Below are 18037 nucleotides of genomic sequence, written 5' to 3' on the forward strand. Positions count from 1 at the left end.
TGGCATGGAGTTTCATACTCTCTCAGCGATAGTGAAGCTTCCACTGGACAAGCAGTGCTCTCTGCAGACAGGGGTGCAATCTCTCCTGCAGAACCAGTCCCACTCCCTGAGGCGCCTCATGCATTTCCTAGGGAAGATGGTGGCAGCAATGGAAGCAGTCCCTTTCGCGCAGTTTCATCTGCGCCCTCTACAATGGGACATTCTCCGCCAATGGGACGGGAAGTCGACGTCCCTCGACAGGGATGTCTCCCTCTCTCAGGCAGCCAAGGACTCTCTCCGATGGTGGCTTCTTCCCACCTCATTGTCAAAAGGAAAGTCGTTCCTACCCCCATCCTGGGCGGTGGTCACGACAGATGCGAGCCTATCAGGGTAGGGAGCAGTGTTTCTTCACCACAGGGCTCAGGGTACGTGGACTCAGAGAGAGTCCACCCTTCAGATCAATGTTCTGGAAATCAGAGCAGTCTATCTTGCTCTGCGAGCCTTCCAACAGTGGCTGGAGGGCAAGCAGATCCGGATTCAGTCGGACAATTCCACAGCGGTGGCGTACATCAACCACCAAGGGGGAACACGCAGTCGGCAAGCCTTTCAAGAAGTCCGGCGGATTCTGACGTGGGTGGAAAACACAGCATCCACCATATCCGCAGTTCACATCCCAGGCGTGGAAAACTGGGAAGCAGACTTTCTCAGTCGCCAGGGCATGGACGCAGGGGAATGGTCCCTTCACCCGGACGTGTTTCAGGAGATCTGTCGCCGCTGGGGGATGCCGGACGTCGACCTGATGGCGTCACGGCACAACAACAAGGTCCCGGTTTTCATGGCACGGTCTCACGATCACCGAGCTCTGGCGGCAGACGCCTTAGTTCAGGATTGGTCGCAGTTCCGACTACCTTATGTGTTTCCTCCTCTGGCATTGTTGCCCAGAGTGCTCCGCAAAATCAGGTCCGACTGCCGTTGCGCCATTCTCGTCGCTCCAGACTGGCCAAGGAGGTCGTGGTACCCGGATCTGTGGCATCTTACGGTAGGACAACCGTGGGCGCTACCAGGCCGTCCAGACTTGCTGTCTCAAGGGCCGTTTTTCCATCTGAATTCTGCGGCCCTGAACCTGACTGTGTGGCCATTGAGTCCTGGATCCTAGGGACCTCAGGTTTATCTCATGAAGTTGTTGCCACCATGAGACAGGCTAGGAAACCATCCTCCGCCAAGATCTACCACAGAACGTGGAAGATATTCTTATCTTGGTGCTCCGCTCAGGGAGTTTCTCCCTGGCCATTTGCATTGCCTATTTTTCTTTCCTTCCTGCAGTCTGGGTTGGAAAAAGGTTTGTCGCTTAGCTCCCTTAAAGGACAAGTCTCTGCGCTATCCGTATTCTTTCAGAAGCGCCTGGCGCGACTTCCTAAGGTACGCACGTTCCTGCAAGGGGTTTGTCATATCGTTCTCCCTTACAAGCGGCCATTGGAACCCTGGGATCTGAACAAGGTTCTAATTGCTCTCCAGAAGCCACCTTTCGAGCCTATGAAGGAGATTTCCTTTTCTCGGCTTTCACAGAAAGTGGCTTTTCTGGTGGCGGTCACGTCTCTTCGGAGAGTGTCAGAGCTGGCGGCGTTATCTTGCAAATCTCCCTTCCTGGTGTTTCACCAAGACAAGGTAGTACTGCGTCCAATTCCAGAGTTTCTTCCCAAGGTGGTATCTTCCTTTCATCTCAATCAGGATATCACTTTACCATCTTTGTGTCCGCATCCAGTTCACCAATTTGAAAAGGGTTTGCATCTGTTGGACCTGGTGAGAGCACTCAGGATCTACATTTCCCGCACGGCGCCTCTGCGCCGTTCGGATGCACTCTTTATCCTGGTCGCTGGTCAGCATAAAGGGTCGCAAGCTTCCAAATCCACCCTTGCGCGGTGGATCAAGGAACCAATTCTTCACGCCTACCGTTCTGCTGGGCTTCCGACTCCTTCTGGACTGAAGGCCCATTCTACCAGAGCCGTGGGTGCGTCCTGGGCATTACGGCATCAGGCTACGGCTCAGCAGGTGTGCCAGGCGGCTACCTGGTCGAGTCTGCACACTTTTACCAAGCATTATCAGGTGCATACCTACGCTTCGGCGGATGCCAGCCTAGGTAGACAAGTCCTGCAGGCGGCGGTGGCCCACCTGTAAGAAAGGGCTGCCTGACAGCCCGATCACGAGGTATTCTTTTACCCACCCAGGGACTGCTTTTGGACGTCCCAATTGTCTGGGTCTCCCAATTAGGAGCGAAAAAGAAGAAGGGAATTTTGTTTACTTACCGTAAATTCCTTTTCTTCTAGCTCCAATTGGGAGACCCAGCACCCGCCCTGTTTTTTCTTAGGGTATTTGTTTTTCGGGTGCACATGTTGTTCATGTTGATAAGTTACGTTCTCCGATATTGTTTATCGGATTGAATTTGTTTTTGAAACAGTTATTGGCTTTCCTCCTTCTTGCTTTTGCACTAAAACTGAGGGACCCGTGCTCCCACGGGGGGGTGTATAGCCAGAAGGGGAGGGGCCTTACACTTTTAAGTGTAGTACTTTGTGCGGCCTCCGGAGGCAGTAGCTATACACCCAATTGTCTGGGTCTCCCAATTGGAGCTAGAAGAAAAGGAATTTACGGTAAGTAAACAAAATTCCCTTCTTTGATGCCTTCAATGTGAATCTACAATTTTTAAAGTCATGAAAATAAAGATGAGGTGTGTCCAAACTTTTGGTCTGATATATATATATATATACATATGTATATATTTTTATATATATATATATATATATATATATATATATATATATATATATATATATATATATTTATTTATATATATATTTATTTATATATACACACACACGTATGGGTATATATATATACATATATAATATATATATATATATATAGATATATATATAAGTTTAGCCTCGATATAAACTTCACACCACAGGTTTATAATTCATGTGATTTCCTGAAATGTTTTCTGCAGTTTGTTTACTGGCCATAAAATATATTTCTTTATCACAAGCAAGAAAAAAAACATATCTCTTATGCTCAAAAGACCACATTTTGTTCTCTTTTGAGCACCTTATATGTGTATATTGTGATTGGAATGGCTTTTAAACATTTTTATTCAATATGAAGGATTGAATATTTAACCGTTTGCAGTACATTTTCTGCATATTCTTCTTCCCCTTCTTCCTTATTGTCCTTCCAACAGCAGAATAAATATGGACCAGACATGTTGGGTTTTAATATGCCTGATCATTTGCCCTTTCAGGAGATGAGCCGCTAACACTATTCCCAGTATCTTTCTTTTAAATAAACATGTGCATAATTATGGGGAGGTTGGAGCTATGTGGACAGTAACTTGCTGTAGAGTCGTTGCGGTTGGATTTACCGGTATGTCACATCTTTTTATCCCATAGTATCGTTCTAGTGGAGAGCATCCCGGAAGGGCTGGAATATTCTCCGAACTCCACCCTCAATCCATCGGTATTTCAGAGCTGGATGAACCTCCTAAGCCAAGCTAAGAGCAGTGTGGACATCGCATCTTTCTACTGGACCCTGACCAATAATGACACCCACACCAAGCATCCCTCAGCTCACGAGGTACAATATGTCTCCAGCTTCTGCACAGCGCTTCTGTCATCCTGTAACTGATTGCTCACATATTTGTGGTCTGTGACCAAACAGGTTTCTATCTAAACCAAGAGCCTGAGGCTTTTCAGGTTTTATGAAAAAGCGTAATCCTTCTGCAGCAACAAGAAAGCCTCATTCACTGACAACAATCAGATCTTGACTGAGGAAATGAAATGGAAAGTTGTTGACAACTTTTGAAACTTTTTTTTTTTTTGCAGATTTAAATACCCCACGCTTTGCAGTCATTTCAGAAACATATTTTTGTTTTAGGGGCAGATGTAGTTAATATTATTGGGAGTGATATACAAATACCCAGTTTTTATAGCCATCTTTTGGGGCTGTTCCCAATGGGGAGGAAACACAGCAAAAATGTTTTGCATTTAAAGGGAACCAAGCAGCAGGATTTTCATATATAAAGTAAAGCCAGTGCTATACTGGGGCTAGGATGCTGAATGTAAGCAGAGCTTTTGTTCAGAGATTGGAGGTTTTATTTCTGAAATATGTGGAAGTAAAGTTCCTGCAATGCACTGATATTTGATTGACAGGTGCAACAGGAAGGGAATACGTGGGTCTGGTATTGCTTTCTATTCCCGCCCCTGTCTGCTTGCCTGGCCTTCCTCCCCCTGTCGCTGTCATAGATGCTAATTCCGGGTGGGAATAGATAGCAAGACTGGATCCACATACAGTATTCCCTTCCTGTTGCACCTGTCAATCAAATAGCAGTGTATTGCTGAACCTTTACTTGCACTTATTTCTGAAATAAAACCTCCAATCTCAGAACAAAAGCTATGCTTACATTCCGCATCCTAGCCCCAGTATAGCACTGGCTTTACTTCATATATGAAAATCCTGCTGGTTTTTCTCTTTAATGTGTAGAAAATCTGCAACCACAATTCCATATCTAAATCTGCTTGATATGCACAGATTTATTTTTGCAGCTTAGTCCTTGTGCACAAACCTCTAAATAGACTTTTAGGCCTTGTGTGCACAATGCATTTTTTGGTGAAGATTGTGCCACAAATTTACATGTCTCTCTTTAAGTCAATGAGAATTCTGAAGTGTAGCGTGCATGTTGCTCATTTTTCTTCAGCGCTCTATTGGGAGACCCAGACGATTGGGGTATAGCTACTGCCCTCCGGAGGCCACACAAAGCACTACACTAAAAAGTGCAAGGCCCCTCCCCTTCTGGCTATACCCCCCCGTGGTATCACGGGTTCTCCAGTTTTCAAGCTTTGTGCGAAGGAGGTCAGACATCCACGCATAGCTCCACAGATTTTAGTCAGCAGTAGCTGCTGACTATTTCGGATGGAAGAAAAGAGGGCCCATATAGGGCCCCCAGCATGCTCCCTTCTCACCCGTGGATGGTGTTGTAAGGTTGAGGTACCTATTGCTGGTACAGGGGCTGGAGCCCCACATGCTGTTTTCCTTCCACATCCCCTTGTAGGGCTCTGTGGAAGTGGGATCCTGCCGGCCTCTAAGCTCTGACGCCGGGCTCCATCCACAGACCCATAGCACCTGATGGATATGGAGCAGGAGTACAATCAGGGACAAGGCCCTGCATCATACAGGTACTCTGTGTCCCCGGCAGGCACAGACACACTCCGGGCTGGCTGGGTGTTGTAGTGCGCCGGGGACCGTAACGTTGGAGTTAGTGTTCCTACAGTTTACTGGGGGACTTTGTGTTGTGGGAACGCAGCGCCGACCCCCACTGGACCGGGCGGCGCTGCTGTGACTTGTGGTGCGCCGGGGACACGCCGACCGCGCTTTTACGGCGGCGGCGTTTATAAATCCAGTCCCCGGCTTTTGCGGCCTAGCTCCGCTTCGTTCCCGCCTCCACCCTGTCAATCAGGGTAGGGGAGAGACGCTGTTTCGCAGCAGCGACGAGGGCTGGAGCCTGATTTACATGCTCCAGCCCTCTCACTAGGCACAGAGGGAAGCAGGCTTCCCGCTCTTAGTCAGGAACGCCCAGGGCCCGCCCCCCCTCCTCTCCCAGGACGCCGGCAGCCATTACATGCAGTCTGGCTAGAGGAAGGACGCAAGGCTCTGGGAGACCTGGACTAGGGGGCTTTTGGAGACCACACACCCGCTCTTAAGCGGGCGGTAAGCGGCATTTCAGCTGGCCCCTCTAGTGCCTCAGTGTGTATTGGTGTACTGTGTCACCAGATATATATATTTATTTATTTCTTGCACTGTGAGGTCGCTTCCTGGCTGGATACCCCAGATCGCTCTGAGGAGGCAGCAACATGTCATCCACAAAACGCAAGGCTGCCAAGGCTAGGGCTGTGTACACTGCGTGTGCTGCATGTGGGGCTGCTATACCAGCAGGTTCCAAAGACCCCCATTGTGTGCAATGCTCAGATCCGGTGCTGCTTCGCCAGCCGGAGTCCGGAGAGGTAGTGACCCAGGCTGAGACGCTTGTAAGTCCTGCCCCGGTGTCAGGGACAGACTTTGCAGTTTTTGCTGATGGAATGTCTGTGACTATGGCAAAAATCCTTGAAACTTTGCAATCCATGACTGGGGCTCAGTCTATGGACACGGCGAGGTCTCTGTCCTCTAATCCCCCTCAGTTGGAATTAATCCAGACTACAAGGGGGTCCCCGGCTTCTCAGGCTGAGTATTATGACTCAGATGATAGCCCCAGCCACCCTAAGCGAGCTCGCTGGGAAAGACCCTCAACGTCATCACACTGCTCAGGGTCTCAGCGCAATCAGTCGCCCTGTGATGCGTCTGAAGAGAGTGATCAGGAGTCTTATCCTGGAACCCCTCTCAATCTGGATACCCCGGATGGGGACGCCATGGTAAACGATCTTATCTCAGCCATCAATAGACTGTTGGATATTTCTCCCCCAGCTCCTTCTGCAGAGGAGGCAGCTGCAGAGCAGGAGAAGTTTCGTTTCCTCTATCCCAAGCGTAAATTGAGTGCTTTCTTGGATCACTCTGACTTCAGAGAGTCAATCCAGAAACACGACGCTCATCCAGAAAGGCGTTTCTCTAAACGTTCTAAGGATACACGTTTTCCTTTCCCCCCTGATGTGGTCAAGCGCTGGACCCAGTGTCCAAAAGTAGACCCCCCGATTTCCAAACTTGCAGCTAGATCCATAGTTGCAGTGGAGGATGGCGCTTCACTTAAGGATGCCAATGACAGACAGATGGACCTTTGGTTAAAATCTGTCTATGAAGCTATCGGCGCGTCGTTTGCTCCAGCATTCGCAGCCGTATGGGCACTCCAAGCTATTTCAGCTGGTTTAGCAAAAGTGGATGCTATCATACATCCAGCGGCGCCGCAAGTGGCGTTCCTTACCTCGCAGATGTCTGCGTTTGCGTCTTACGCTATCAATGCGGTCCTAGAATCTACCAGCCGCACCTCAATGGCGTCCGCCAATTCGGTAGTTTTGCGCAGAGCCTTGTGGTTAAAGGACTGGAAAGCAGATGCTGGTTCCAAAAAATGTTTAACCAGCTTGCCTTTATCTAGAGATAGACTGTTTGGCGAGCCATTGGCTGACATCATTAAACAGTCCAAGGGTAAAGACTCTTCCTTACCCCAGCCCAGATCAAGCAAACCTCAGCAGAAAAAATGGCAGCAGAGGTTTCAGTCCTTTCGAGGTTCGGGCAAGACACAATTCTCCTCGTCCAAAGGGACTCAGAGGACGCAAAGAGTCTCAGATTCCTGGCGGGCTCACGCACGCCCCAAGAAAGCAAATGGAGGAACCGCTTCCAAAGCGGCTACCTCATGACTTCCAGCCCCCCCCCCTCCGCATCTCCGGTTGGGGGCAGGCTCTCCCGCTTTTCCGACATTTGGATGTCACAGGTCAAAGACCGGTGGGTGACAAACATTTTGTCTCGCGGGTACAGAATCGAGTTCAGTTCTCGTCCTCCAGCTCGGTTCTTCAGAACCTCCCCACATCCAGACCGAGCAGATGCCCTGCTGCAGGCGGTGGACTCCCTAAGAGCGGAAGGAGTAGTGGTTCCTGTACCGCCTCAGGAACAAGGGCGAGGGTTTTACTCCAATCTCTTTGTGGTTCCAAAAAAGGACGGCTCGTTCCGTCCTGTTCTGGATCTAAAGCTGCTCAACAAACATGTGCACGCCAGACGGTTCCGGATGGAAACCCTCCGCTCTGTCGTTGCCTCAATGTCTCAAGGAGACTTCCTTGCCTCAATAGACATCAAAGATGCTTATCTCCACGTGCCAATTGCTACAGAACATCAACGTTTTCTACGTTTTGTGATAGGAAACGATCATCTTCAGTTCGTAGCTCTGCCATTCGGTCTGGCGACAGCCCCCCGGGTCTTCACCAAGGTCATGGCGGCGGTGGTAGCAGTCTTGCACTCTCAGGGACACTCGGTGATCCCTTACCTAGACGATCTACTTGTCAAGGCACCCTCTCAAGAGGCATGCCAACTCAGTCTACATGCTACGCTGGAGACTCTACAGACGTTCGGATGGATCATCAACTTTCCAAAGTCGAATCTGTCACCGTCACAGTCGCTAACGTATCTTGGCATGGAGTTTCATACTCGAGCAGCGAGAGTGAAGCTTCCGCTGAACAAGCAGCGGTCCCTACAGACAGGGGTGCAATCCCTCCTTCAAGGCCAGTCGCACCCCTTACGGCGCCTCATGCACTTCCTCGGGAAGATGGTGGCAGCCATGGAAGCAGTTCCCTTTGCGCAGTTTCATCTGCGCCCACTTCAATGGGACATTCTCCGCCAATGGGACGGGAAGTCAACGTCCCTGGACAGGAAAGTCTCTCTTTCCCAGACGGCCAAGGACTCTCTACAATGGTGGCTCCTTCCCACCTCATTGTCTCAGGGAAGATCCTTCCTGCCCCCATCCTGGGCAGTGGTCACGACAGATGCGAGTCTGTCAGGGTGGGGAGCAGTGTTTCTCCACCACAGGGCCCAGGGGACGTGGACTCCGCAGGAGTCGACCCTTCAGATCAATGTTCTGGAAATCAGGGCAGTGTATCTTGCCCTACTGGCCTTCCAACAGTGGCTGGAAGGAAAGCAGATCCGAATCCAGTCGGACAACTCCACAGCGGTGGCATACATCAACCACCAAGGAGGGACGCGCAGTCGGCAAGCATTCCAAGAAGTCCGGCGCATTCTAATGTGGGTGGAGGACACAGCATCCACCATATCCGCGGTTCACATCCCAGGCGTAGAAAATTGGGAAGCAGACTTCCTCAGTCGCCAGGGCATGGACGCAGGGGAGTGGTCCCTTCACCCGGACGTGTTTCAGGAAATCTGTCGCCGATGGGGAGTGCCGGACGTCGACCTAATGGCGTCCCGGCACAACAACAAGGTCCCGGCATTCATGGCGAGGTCGCGCGATCAAAGAGCTCTGGCGGCAGACGCATTAGTTCAAGATTGGTCGCAGTTCCGGCTCCCATACGTCTTCCCACCTCTGGCACTCTTGCCCAGAGTGTTACGCAAGATCAGATCCGATTGCAGCCGCGTCATACTCGTCGCCCCAGACTGGCCGAGGAGATCGTGGTATCCGGATCTGTGGCATCTCACGGTCGGTCGACCGTGGTCACTGCCAGACCGACCAGACTTACTGTCCCAAGGGCCGTTTTTCCATCAGAATTCTGCGGCCCTGAACCTGACTGTGTGGCCATTGAGTCCTGGATCCTAGCCTCCGCAGGATTATCTCAAGGAGTCGTAGCCACAATGAGACAAGCTAGGAAGTCAACGTCTGCTAAGATCTACCACAGAACGTGGAAGATTTTCTTATCCTGGTGCTCTGCACAGAGAGTATCCCCTTGGCCATTTGCATTGCCCACCTTTCTTTCCTTCCTGCAATCGGGGTTGGAAAAGGGCTTGTCGCTCAGCTCCCTTAAAGGGCAAGTCTCGGCACTATCTGTGTTTTCTTTTTCGCTCCTAATTGGGAGACCCAGACAGTGTGACAGTGGTGTATAGCTACTGCCTCTGGAGGCCGCACAAAGAACTACACTTAAAAGTGTAAGGCCCCTCCCCTTCTGGCTATACACCCTCCCGTAGGAGTACGGATTCCTCAGTTTTAGCTTTGTGCGCAGGAGGTCAGACACGCACGCATAGCTCCATTGTTTTTAGTCAGCAGCAGCTGCTGACTATGTCGGATGGAAGAAAAGAGGGCCCATACAGGGCTCCCAGCATGCTCCCTTCTCACCCCACTGTATGTCGGAGGTGTTTGTAAGGTTGAGGTACCCATTGCGGGTACGGCGGCTGGAGCCCACATGCTGATTCCTTCCCCATCCCTTTTTACAGGGCTCTGGGTGAAGTGGGATTACTGGTCTCCAGGCACTGAGACCGTGCTCCATCTACAGCCCCTGGAGAAGATGCTGGATGGAGCGGAGTACATCAGGGACATGGCCCTGCTTCCTCAAGGTACTCTGTGTCCCCGTGCATTTGGCGCTCACACCGCAGCATGCTGGGTGTTGTAGTGCGCCAGGGACATCAGCGCTGCGGCGCTTGTGCCATAGCCTCATTCAGCTTCGCTGAAGCAGGCACACTTTTGGGAAAAGGTCGCGCCGGCCGCTGGGACTGCGGCGCGGCTGGCACTTGTGGTGCGCCGGGGACTTCAGCGCGGGCCGCGCTTTTACGGCGGCCGCGCTGATAACTCGAGTCCCCGGCTTTTGCGGCCTATTTCCGTTCGTTCCCGCCCCCGGACCTGCCAGTCAGGAGAGGGGCGGGACGCTGGTCAGTGCATCAGCGCGGAGGGCTGGAGTCGTTTTTACATACTCCAGCCCTCACAATAGGCACAGAGGGGACACTGTTTCCCGCACTTTTGTTTGGGAACTCCCACGGACCGCCCCTCTCCACAGACGCCGGCAGCCATTCCTGCTGACACGCTGAGCTGCAGAGGGGAGCCGGGGAGACCCAGACAAGGAATTCTGCGCCTCTTACCCGCTATTCAGCGGGCGGTAAGCAGCCCTTTGGGCTCACCCCCTCTTGTGCCAGTAGTAATCTTAGTATTTTGTTCCTGCAAATACTTTGTACTGCATAGCGCTTGTCGCCCTTTGGCTATAGACTCTCTCACATTGCAGAGAGCCAACAGCATGTCGTCCGCAAAACGCAAGGGTGCCAAGGCACAGACATTATATGCTTCCTGTACCGCATGTGGGACTTTTCTACCGGCAGGCTCCACTGACCCCCATTGTGTGCAGTGCTCGGCCCCTGCGGCGCTTGCACAGTCGGGACCTCTGCTGGACGTGACCCAGGGTGTACCACCTGTGAATGCTGTCCAGGTGACAGGAACTGAGTTTACAGCTTTTGCTGACAGAATGTCTCTCACTATGTCACAAATTCTTGACGCATTGCGAGCTAGGCCTGTACTTCAGGCCACGGACACTGTGCAATCATTGCCCCCTGGTCCCCCTCAGCTGAATTACCTCCAAGCTCCGGGACGGGCACATACACCTCAGGGTGAAGACTCTGACTCGGACGATGGCCCCAGGCAACCTAAGCGGGCTCGCTATGAGGGGCCTTCACATTCATCTCAATGGTCAGGATCCCAGCGAGATGAATCTATGGGTGATGAAGCGGACGTCACTGATCAGGATTCTGATCCTGGGACCGCTCTCAATCTAGATACACCAGATGGTGACGCCATAGTTAATGATCTTATAGCGTCCATCAATAAGATGTTAAATATTTCCCCACCAGCTCCTCCTGTAGAGGAGTCAGCTTCGCAGCACGAGAAAATCCATTTCAGATATCCTAAGCGTACATTAAGCACTTTTCTGGACCACGCTGACTTTAGAGACGCAATCCAGAAACCCCACGCTTATCCGGAAAGGCGTTTTTCTAAACGGCTTAAAGATACACGCTATCCTTTTCCCCCTGAGGTGGTCAAGGGTTGGACCCAGTGTCCAAAAGTGGATCCTCCAATTTCCAGGCTTGCAGCTAGATCCTTGGTTGCAGTTGAAGATGGAGCGGCACTTAAAGATGCCACTGACAGGCAGATGGAGCTCTGGCTGAAATCCATCTATGAAGCGATTGGAGCCTCGTTAGCGCCATCTTTTGCTGCCGTATGGGCACTCCAAGCTATCTCAGCCGGGCTTGCGCGAGTCGACTCGGTCACACGTGCATTTGCCCCGCAGGTAGCACCATTGACCTCGCAAATGTCGGCATTCGCGTCGTACGCGATTAATGCTGTTCTTGACGCTACAAGCCGCACGGCAGTGGCGTCAGCCAACTCCGTTGTTTTGCGTAGGGCCCTGTGGTTGAGACATTGGAAAGCAGATTCTCATTCCAAGAAGTGCTTAACCAATTTGCCTTTTTCTCGTGACCGATTGTTTGGAGAGCGTTTGGATGAAATCATCAAACACTCCAAGGGTAAGGACTCATCCTTACCGCAACACAGACAAAACAAACCCCAACAGAGGAAGGGTCAGTCTGGTTATCGGTCCTTTCGAGGACCGGGCAGGTCCCAATTCGCCTCGTCAAAAAAGACTCAAAAAGACCAGAGACGCTCAGATTCTTGGAGGTCTCAGTCACGCCCAAAAAGGACAGCCGGAGGAACCGTTGCCAAGACGGCGTCCTCCTGACTTGCAGTCTCCGATTCCCACACCCTCGGTCGGTGGGAGGCTTTCCCACTTTGGCGACATTTGGCTGTCACGCGTCAAAGACCGTTGGGTGAGGGATATTCTGTCTCACGGGTACAGGATAGAGTTCAGTTCTCGTCCGCCAACTCGTTTCTTCACAACTTCTCCACCACCAGACCGAGCCGATGCTCTGTTGCAGGCGGTGGCCGCTCTAAAGGCGGAAGGAGTGGTGATCTCCGTCCCTCTTCAGGAACAAGGTCACGGTTTTTACTCCAATCTGTTTGTAGTCCCAAAAAAGGACGGATCGTATCGACCCGTCCTGGATCTAAAGTTGCTCAACAGACACGTAAAAGTCAGGAGGTTCCGGATGGAATCCCTACGCTCCGTCATAGCCTCAATGTCTCAAGGAGATTTTCTAGCATCAATAGATATCAAAGATGCGTATCTCCACGTGCCGATTGCACCAGAGCATCAGCGTTTCCTACGCTTCGTCATACACGACGAACACCTGCAGTTCGTAGCGTTACCTTTCGGTCTGGCAACAGCCCCCCGGGTCTTCACCAAGGTCATGGCAGCAGTAGTAGCTGTCCTGCACTCGCAGGGCCACTCGGTCATCCCGTATCTAGACGACCTGCTTATAAAGGCACCCTCTCAAGAGGCATGCCAACACAGTCTGAAGGTGGCACTAGACACTCTCCAGAGTTTCGGGTGGATTATCAACTTTCCAAAGTCGCATCTCATCCCGACCCAATCTCTGACTTATCTTGGCATGGAGTTTCATACTCTCTCAGCGATAGTGAAGCTTCCACTGGACAAGCAGTGTTCGCTAAGGACAGGAGTGCAATCTCTCCTTCAGAGCCAGTCGCACTCACTGAGGCGCCTCATGCATTTCCTAGGAAAGATGGTAGCAGCAATGGAGGCAGTCCCGTTCGCGCAGTTTCATCTGCGCCCTCTACAATGGGACATTCTCCGCCAATGGGACGGGAAGTCGACGTCCCTCGACAGGACTGTCTCCCTCTCTCAGACTGCCAAGGACTCTCTGCGTTGGTGGCTTCTCCCCGCCTCATTGTCACAGGGAAAGTCGTTCCTTCCTCCGTCCTGGGCAGTGGTCACGACGGATGCGAGCCTATCAGGGTGGGGAGCGGTGTTTCTCCACCACAGGGCTCAGGGGACGTGGACTCAGGAAGAGTCCACCCTGCAGATCAATGTTCTGGAAATCAGAGCAATCTACCTTGCTCTGCGAGCCTTCCAACAATGGCTGGAAGGCAAGCAGATTCGGATTCAGTCGGACAATTCCACGGCGGTGGCGTACATCAACCACCAAGGGGGAACACGCAGTCGCCAAGCCTTTCAGGAAGTCCGGCGGATTTTGACGTGGGTGGAAAGCAAAGCGTCCACCATATCCGCAGTTCACATCCCAGGCGTGGAAAACTGGGAAGCAGACTTTCTCAGTCGCCAGGGCATGGACGCAGGAGAATGGTCCCTTCACCCGGACGTGTTTCAGCAGATCTGTTGCCGCTGGGGGACGCCGGACGTCGATCTGATGGCGTCACGGCACAACAACAAGGTCCCAGTTTTCATGGCACGGTCTCACGATCACCGAGCGCTGGCGGCAGACGCCGTGGTTCAGGATTGGTCGCAATTCCGACTCCCCTATGTGTTCCCACCTCTAGCATTGTTACCCAGAGTTCTCCGGAAAATCAGGTCCGACTGCCATCGAGCCATTCTCGTCGCTCCAGACTGGCCAAGAAGGTCGTGGTACCCGGATCTGTGGCATCTCACGGTAGGCCAACCGTGGGCACTACCAGACCGTCCAGATTTGCTGTCTCAAGGGCCGTTTTTCCATCTGAATTCTGCGGCCCTGAACCTGACTGTGTGGCCATTGAGTCCTGGATCCTAGCGGCCTCCGGTTTATCTCATGAAGTTGTTGCCACAATGAGACAGGCTAGAAAACCATCCTCAGCTAAGATCTATCACAGGACGTGGAAGATATTCTTAGCTTGGTGCTCGGCTCAGAGGGTTTCTCCCTGGCCATTTGCATTGCCAATTTTTCTTTCCTTCCTGCAGTCTGGGTTGGAAAAAGGTTTGTCGCTTAGCTCTCTTAAGGGTCAAGTCTCCGCGCTATCCGTATTCTTTCAGAAGCGCTTGGCACGACTTTCTAAAGTACGCACGTTTCTCCAAGGAGTTTGTCATATCGTTCCTCCTTACAGACGGCCATTGGAACCCTGGGATCTGAACAAGGTTCTCATTGCTCTCCAGAAGCCGCCTTTCGAGCCTCTGAAAGAGGTTTCCCTTTCTCGGCTTTCACAAAAAGTAGTTTTTCTTGTGGCGGTCACGTCTCTTCGAAGAGTGTCCGAGCTAGCGGCGTTATCTTGCAAATCTCCCTTCCTGGTGTTTCACCAAGACAAGGTAGTACTGCGTCCAATTCCAGAGTTTTCTCCCAAGGTGGTTTCTTCCTTTCATCTCAATCAGGATATCACTTTGCCATCTTTGTGTCCGCATCCAGTTCACCAATTTGAAAAAGGTTTACATCTGTTGGACCTGGTGAGAGCACTCAGGATTTACATTTCTCGCACGGCGTCTCTACGCCGTTCTGATGCGCTCTTTGTCCTAGTCGCTGGTCAGCATAAGGGATCGCAAGCTTCCAAATCCACCCTGGCGCGGTGGATCAAGGAACCAATTCTTCACACATACCGTTCTGCTGGGCTTCCGATTCCATCTGGACTGAAGGCCCATTCTACCAGAGCCGTTGGTGCGTCCTGGGCATTGCGGCATCAGGCTACGGCTCAGCAGGTGTGCCAGGCGGCTACCTGGTCGAGTCTGCACACGTTTACCAAACACTATCAAGTGCATACCTACGCTTCGGCAGATGCCAGCCTAGGTAGACAGGTCCTTCAGGCGGCGGTGGCCCACCTGTAGGAAAGGGCTGTCTGACAGCCCGTTCATGTGGTATCTTTTTACCCACCCAGGGACTGCTTTTGGACGTCCCACTGTCTGGGTCTCCCAATTAGGAGCGAAAAAGAAGAAGGGAATTTTGTTTACTTACCGTAAATTCCTTTTCTTCTAGCTCCAATTGGGAGACCCAGCACCCGCCCTATTTGTTCTTAGGGTTTCGTTTTTCGGGTGCACATGTTGTTCATGTTGTTTCTTAAGTTCTCCGATCTTGTTATCGGATTGAATTTGTTTTTGAAACTGTTATTGGCTTTCCTCCTCCTTGCTTTGGTACTAAAACTGAGGAATCCGTACTCCTACGGGAGGGTGTATAGCCAGAAGGGGAGGGGCCTTACACTTTTAAGTGTAGTTCTTTGTGCGGCCTCCAGAGGCAGTAGCTATACACCACTGTCACACTGTCTGGGTCTCCCAATTGGAGCTAGAAGAAAAGGAATTTACGGTAAGTAAACAAAATTCCCTTCTTTTCAGAAGCGTCTAGCACGTCTTCCTAAGGTGCGCACGTTCCTACAGGGGGTCTGTCATATTGTGCCCCCGTACAAGCGGCCGTTAGATCCATGGGATCTGAACAGAGTACTAGTTGCTCTGCAAAAGCCGCCCTTCGAGCCTCTAAAGGACGTTTCCTTTTCTCGCCTGTCACAGAAAGTGGCGTTTCTCGTAGCGATCACATCGCTTCGGCGTGTGTCTGAGCTGGCAGCTCTGTCATCCAAGGCTCCCTTCCTGGTGTTCCACCAGGACAAGGTAGTGCTGCGCCCCATTCCGGAGTTTCTCCCTAAGGTCGTATCCTCGTTTCATCTTAATCAGGATATATCCTTGCCTTCCTTTTGTCCTCAGCCGGTTCACCGGTATGAGAAAGACTTACGTTTGCTAGATCTGGTGAGAGCACTCAGAATCTATATTTCTCGCACGGCGCCTATCCGCCGTTCAGATGCACTTTTTGTCCTTGTCGCTGGCCAGCGCAAGGGGTCGCAGGCTTCTAAAGCCACCCTGGCTCGATGGATCAAAGAACCAATTCTGGAAGCCTACCGTTCTGCTGGGCTTCCGGTTCCTTCAGGGCTGAAAGCCCACTCAACCAGAGCTGTGGGTGCGTCCTGGGCTTTGCGACACCAGGCTTCGGCTCAACAGGTGTGCCAGGCAGCTACCTGGTCGAGTCTGCACACTTTCACCAAACATTATCAGGTGCATACCTATGCTTCGGCGGATGCCAGCTTAGGTAGAAGAGTCCTGCAGGCGGCAGTGACATCCCCGTAGGGGAGGGCTGTTTTGCAGCTCTAACATGAGGTATCTCTTTACCCACCCAGGGACAGCTTTTGGACGTCCCAATCGTCTGGGTCTCCCAATAGAGCGCTGAAGAAGAAGGGAATTTTGTTACTTACCGTAAATTCCTTTTCTTCTAGAGCTCTTATTGGGAGACCCAGCACCCGCCCTGTTGTCCTTCGGGATTTTTTTGTTGTTTGCGGGTACACATGTTGTTCATGTTGAACGGTTTTTTCAGTTCTCCGACGTTATTCGGAGTTAATTTGTTTAAACCAGTTATTGGCTTCCTCCTTCTTGCTTTGGCACTAAAACTGGAGAACCCGTGATACCACGGGGGGGTATAGCCAGAAGGGGAGGGGCCTTGCACTTTTTAGTGTAGTGCTTTGTGTGGCCTCCGGAGGGCAGTAGCTATACCCCAATCGTCTGGGTCTCCCAATAAGAGCTAGAAGAAAAGGAATTTACGGTAAGTAACAAAATTCCCTTCTTTGCTTGCAGATTTAGTGTAGAAAAAACGGCGGCATGTCAATTGTTGGTGCGTTTTTCGCCCTTCCACCCATTGACTTCACACAAAGAATGCATAGCACAAAAATGCACCAAAACGCATGCATTTTTTGGTGTTTTTGGGTGAGATTTTCTGCCAGAAGGTGCAAATTTTGTGCAGGAAATTCCTGCATCAAATCTACAAAGTCCTCATATAGCCTAAAGGGGAAAAGCCTTAAGACGTTCCAAGATTTGAGTCACACAGTGAAAACGCTCTCAACTTTGTGTTCTTTACATATATATATATATATATATATATATATATATATATATATATATATACCGTATATATATGTATGTATATATATATATATGTGTGTGTGTGTGTGTGTGTGTGTGTGTATATATATATTTGTATATTTATTCTGTGTGTGTGTGTGTGTGTGTGTGTGTATATGTATATACAGTGCCTACAAGTAGTATTCAACCCCCCACAGATTTAGCAGGTTTACACATTCGGAATTAACTTGGCATTGTGACATTTGGACTGTAGATCAGCCTGGAAGTGTGAAATGCACTGCAGCAAAAAAGAATGTTATTTCTTTTTTTTTTTAAATTGAGAAAAGTTTATTCAGAGGGTCATTTATTATTCAACCCCTCAATCCACCAGAATTCTGTTTGGTTCCCCTAAAGTATTAAGAAGTATTTCAGGCACAAAGAACAATGAGCTTCACATGTTTGGATTAATTATCTCTTTTTCCAGCCTTTTCTGACTAATTAAGACCCTCCCCAAACTTGTGAACAGCACTCATACTTTGTCAACATGGGAAAGACAAAGGAGCATTCCAAGGCCATCAGAGACAAGATCGTGGAGGGTCACAAGGCTGGCAAGGGGTACAAAACCCTTTCCAAGGAGTTGGGCCTACCTGTCTCCACTGTTGGGAGCATCATCCGGAAGTGGAAGGCTTATGGAACTACTGTTAGCCTTCCACGGCCTGGACAGCCTTTGAAAGTTTCCACCCGTGCCGAGGCCAGGCTTGTCCGAAGAGTCAAGGCTAACCCAAGGACAACAAGGAAGGAGCTCCGGGAAGATCTCATGGCAGTGGGGACATTGGTTTTAGTCAATACCATAAGTAACGTACTCCACCGCAATAGTCTCCGTTCCAGAGGTCCGTCCCGTAAGGTACCTTTACTTT

The 18037-nt window shown here is 50.8% G+C and overlaps 1 protein-coding gene across 2 annotated transcripts in view; it reads left to right on the plus strand.

Annotated features, from left to right (window-relative positions):
• Positions 1 to 18037, plus strand: part of PLD3 (phospholipase D family member 3) — a 62802-nt gene that overhangs the window by 25304 nt on the left and 19461 nt on the right. For both annotated transcript variants that reach the window (XM_075323654.1, XM_075323653.1), the window contains exon 5: positions 3420 to 3603. In XM_075323654.1, coding sequence (XP_075179769.1) covers positions 3420 to 3603 — 184 coding nt within the window. The remainder of the gene's footprint in view (positions 1 to 3419; positions 3604 to 18037) is intronic.

This window comes from Anomaloglossus baeobatrachus, chromosome 9 (assembly GCF_048569485.1).
Source record: "Anomaloglossus baeobatrachus isolate aAnoBae1 chromosome 9, aAnoBae1.hap1, whole genome shotgun sequence".
NCBI classification, from domain to species: Eukaryota; Metazoa; Chordata; class Amphibia; order Anura; family Aromobatidae; genus Anomaloglossus; species Anomaloglossus baeobatrachus.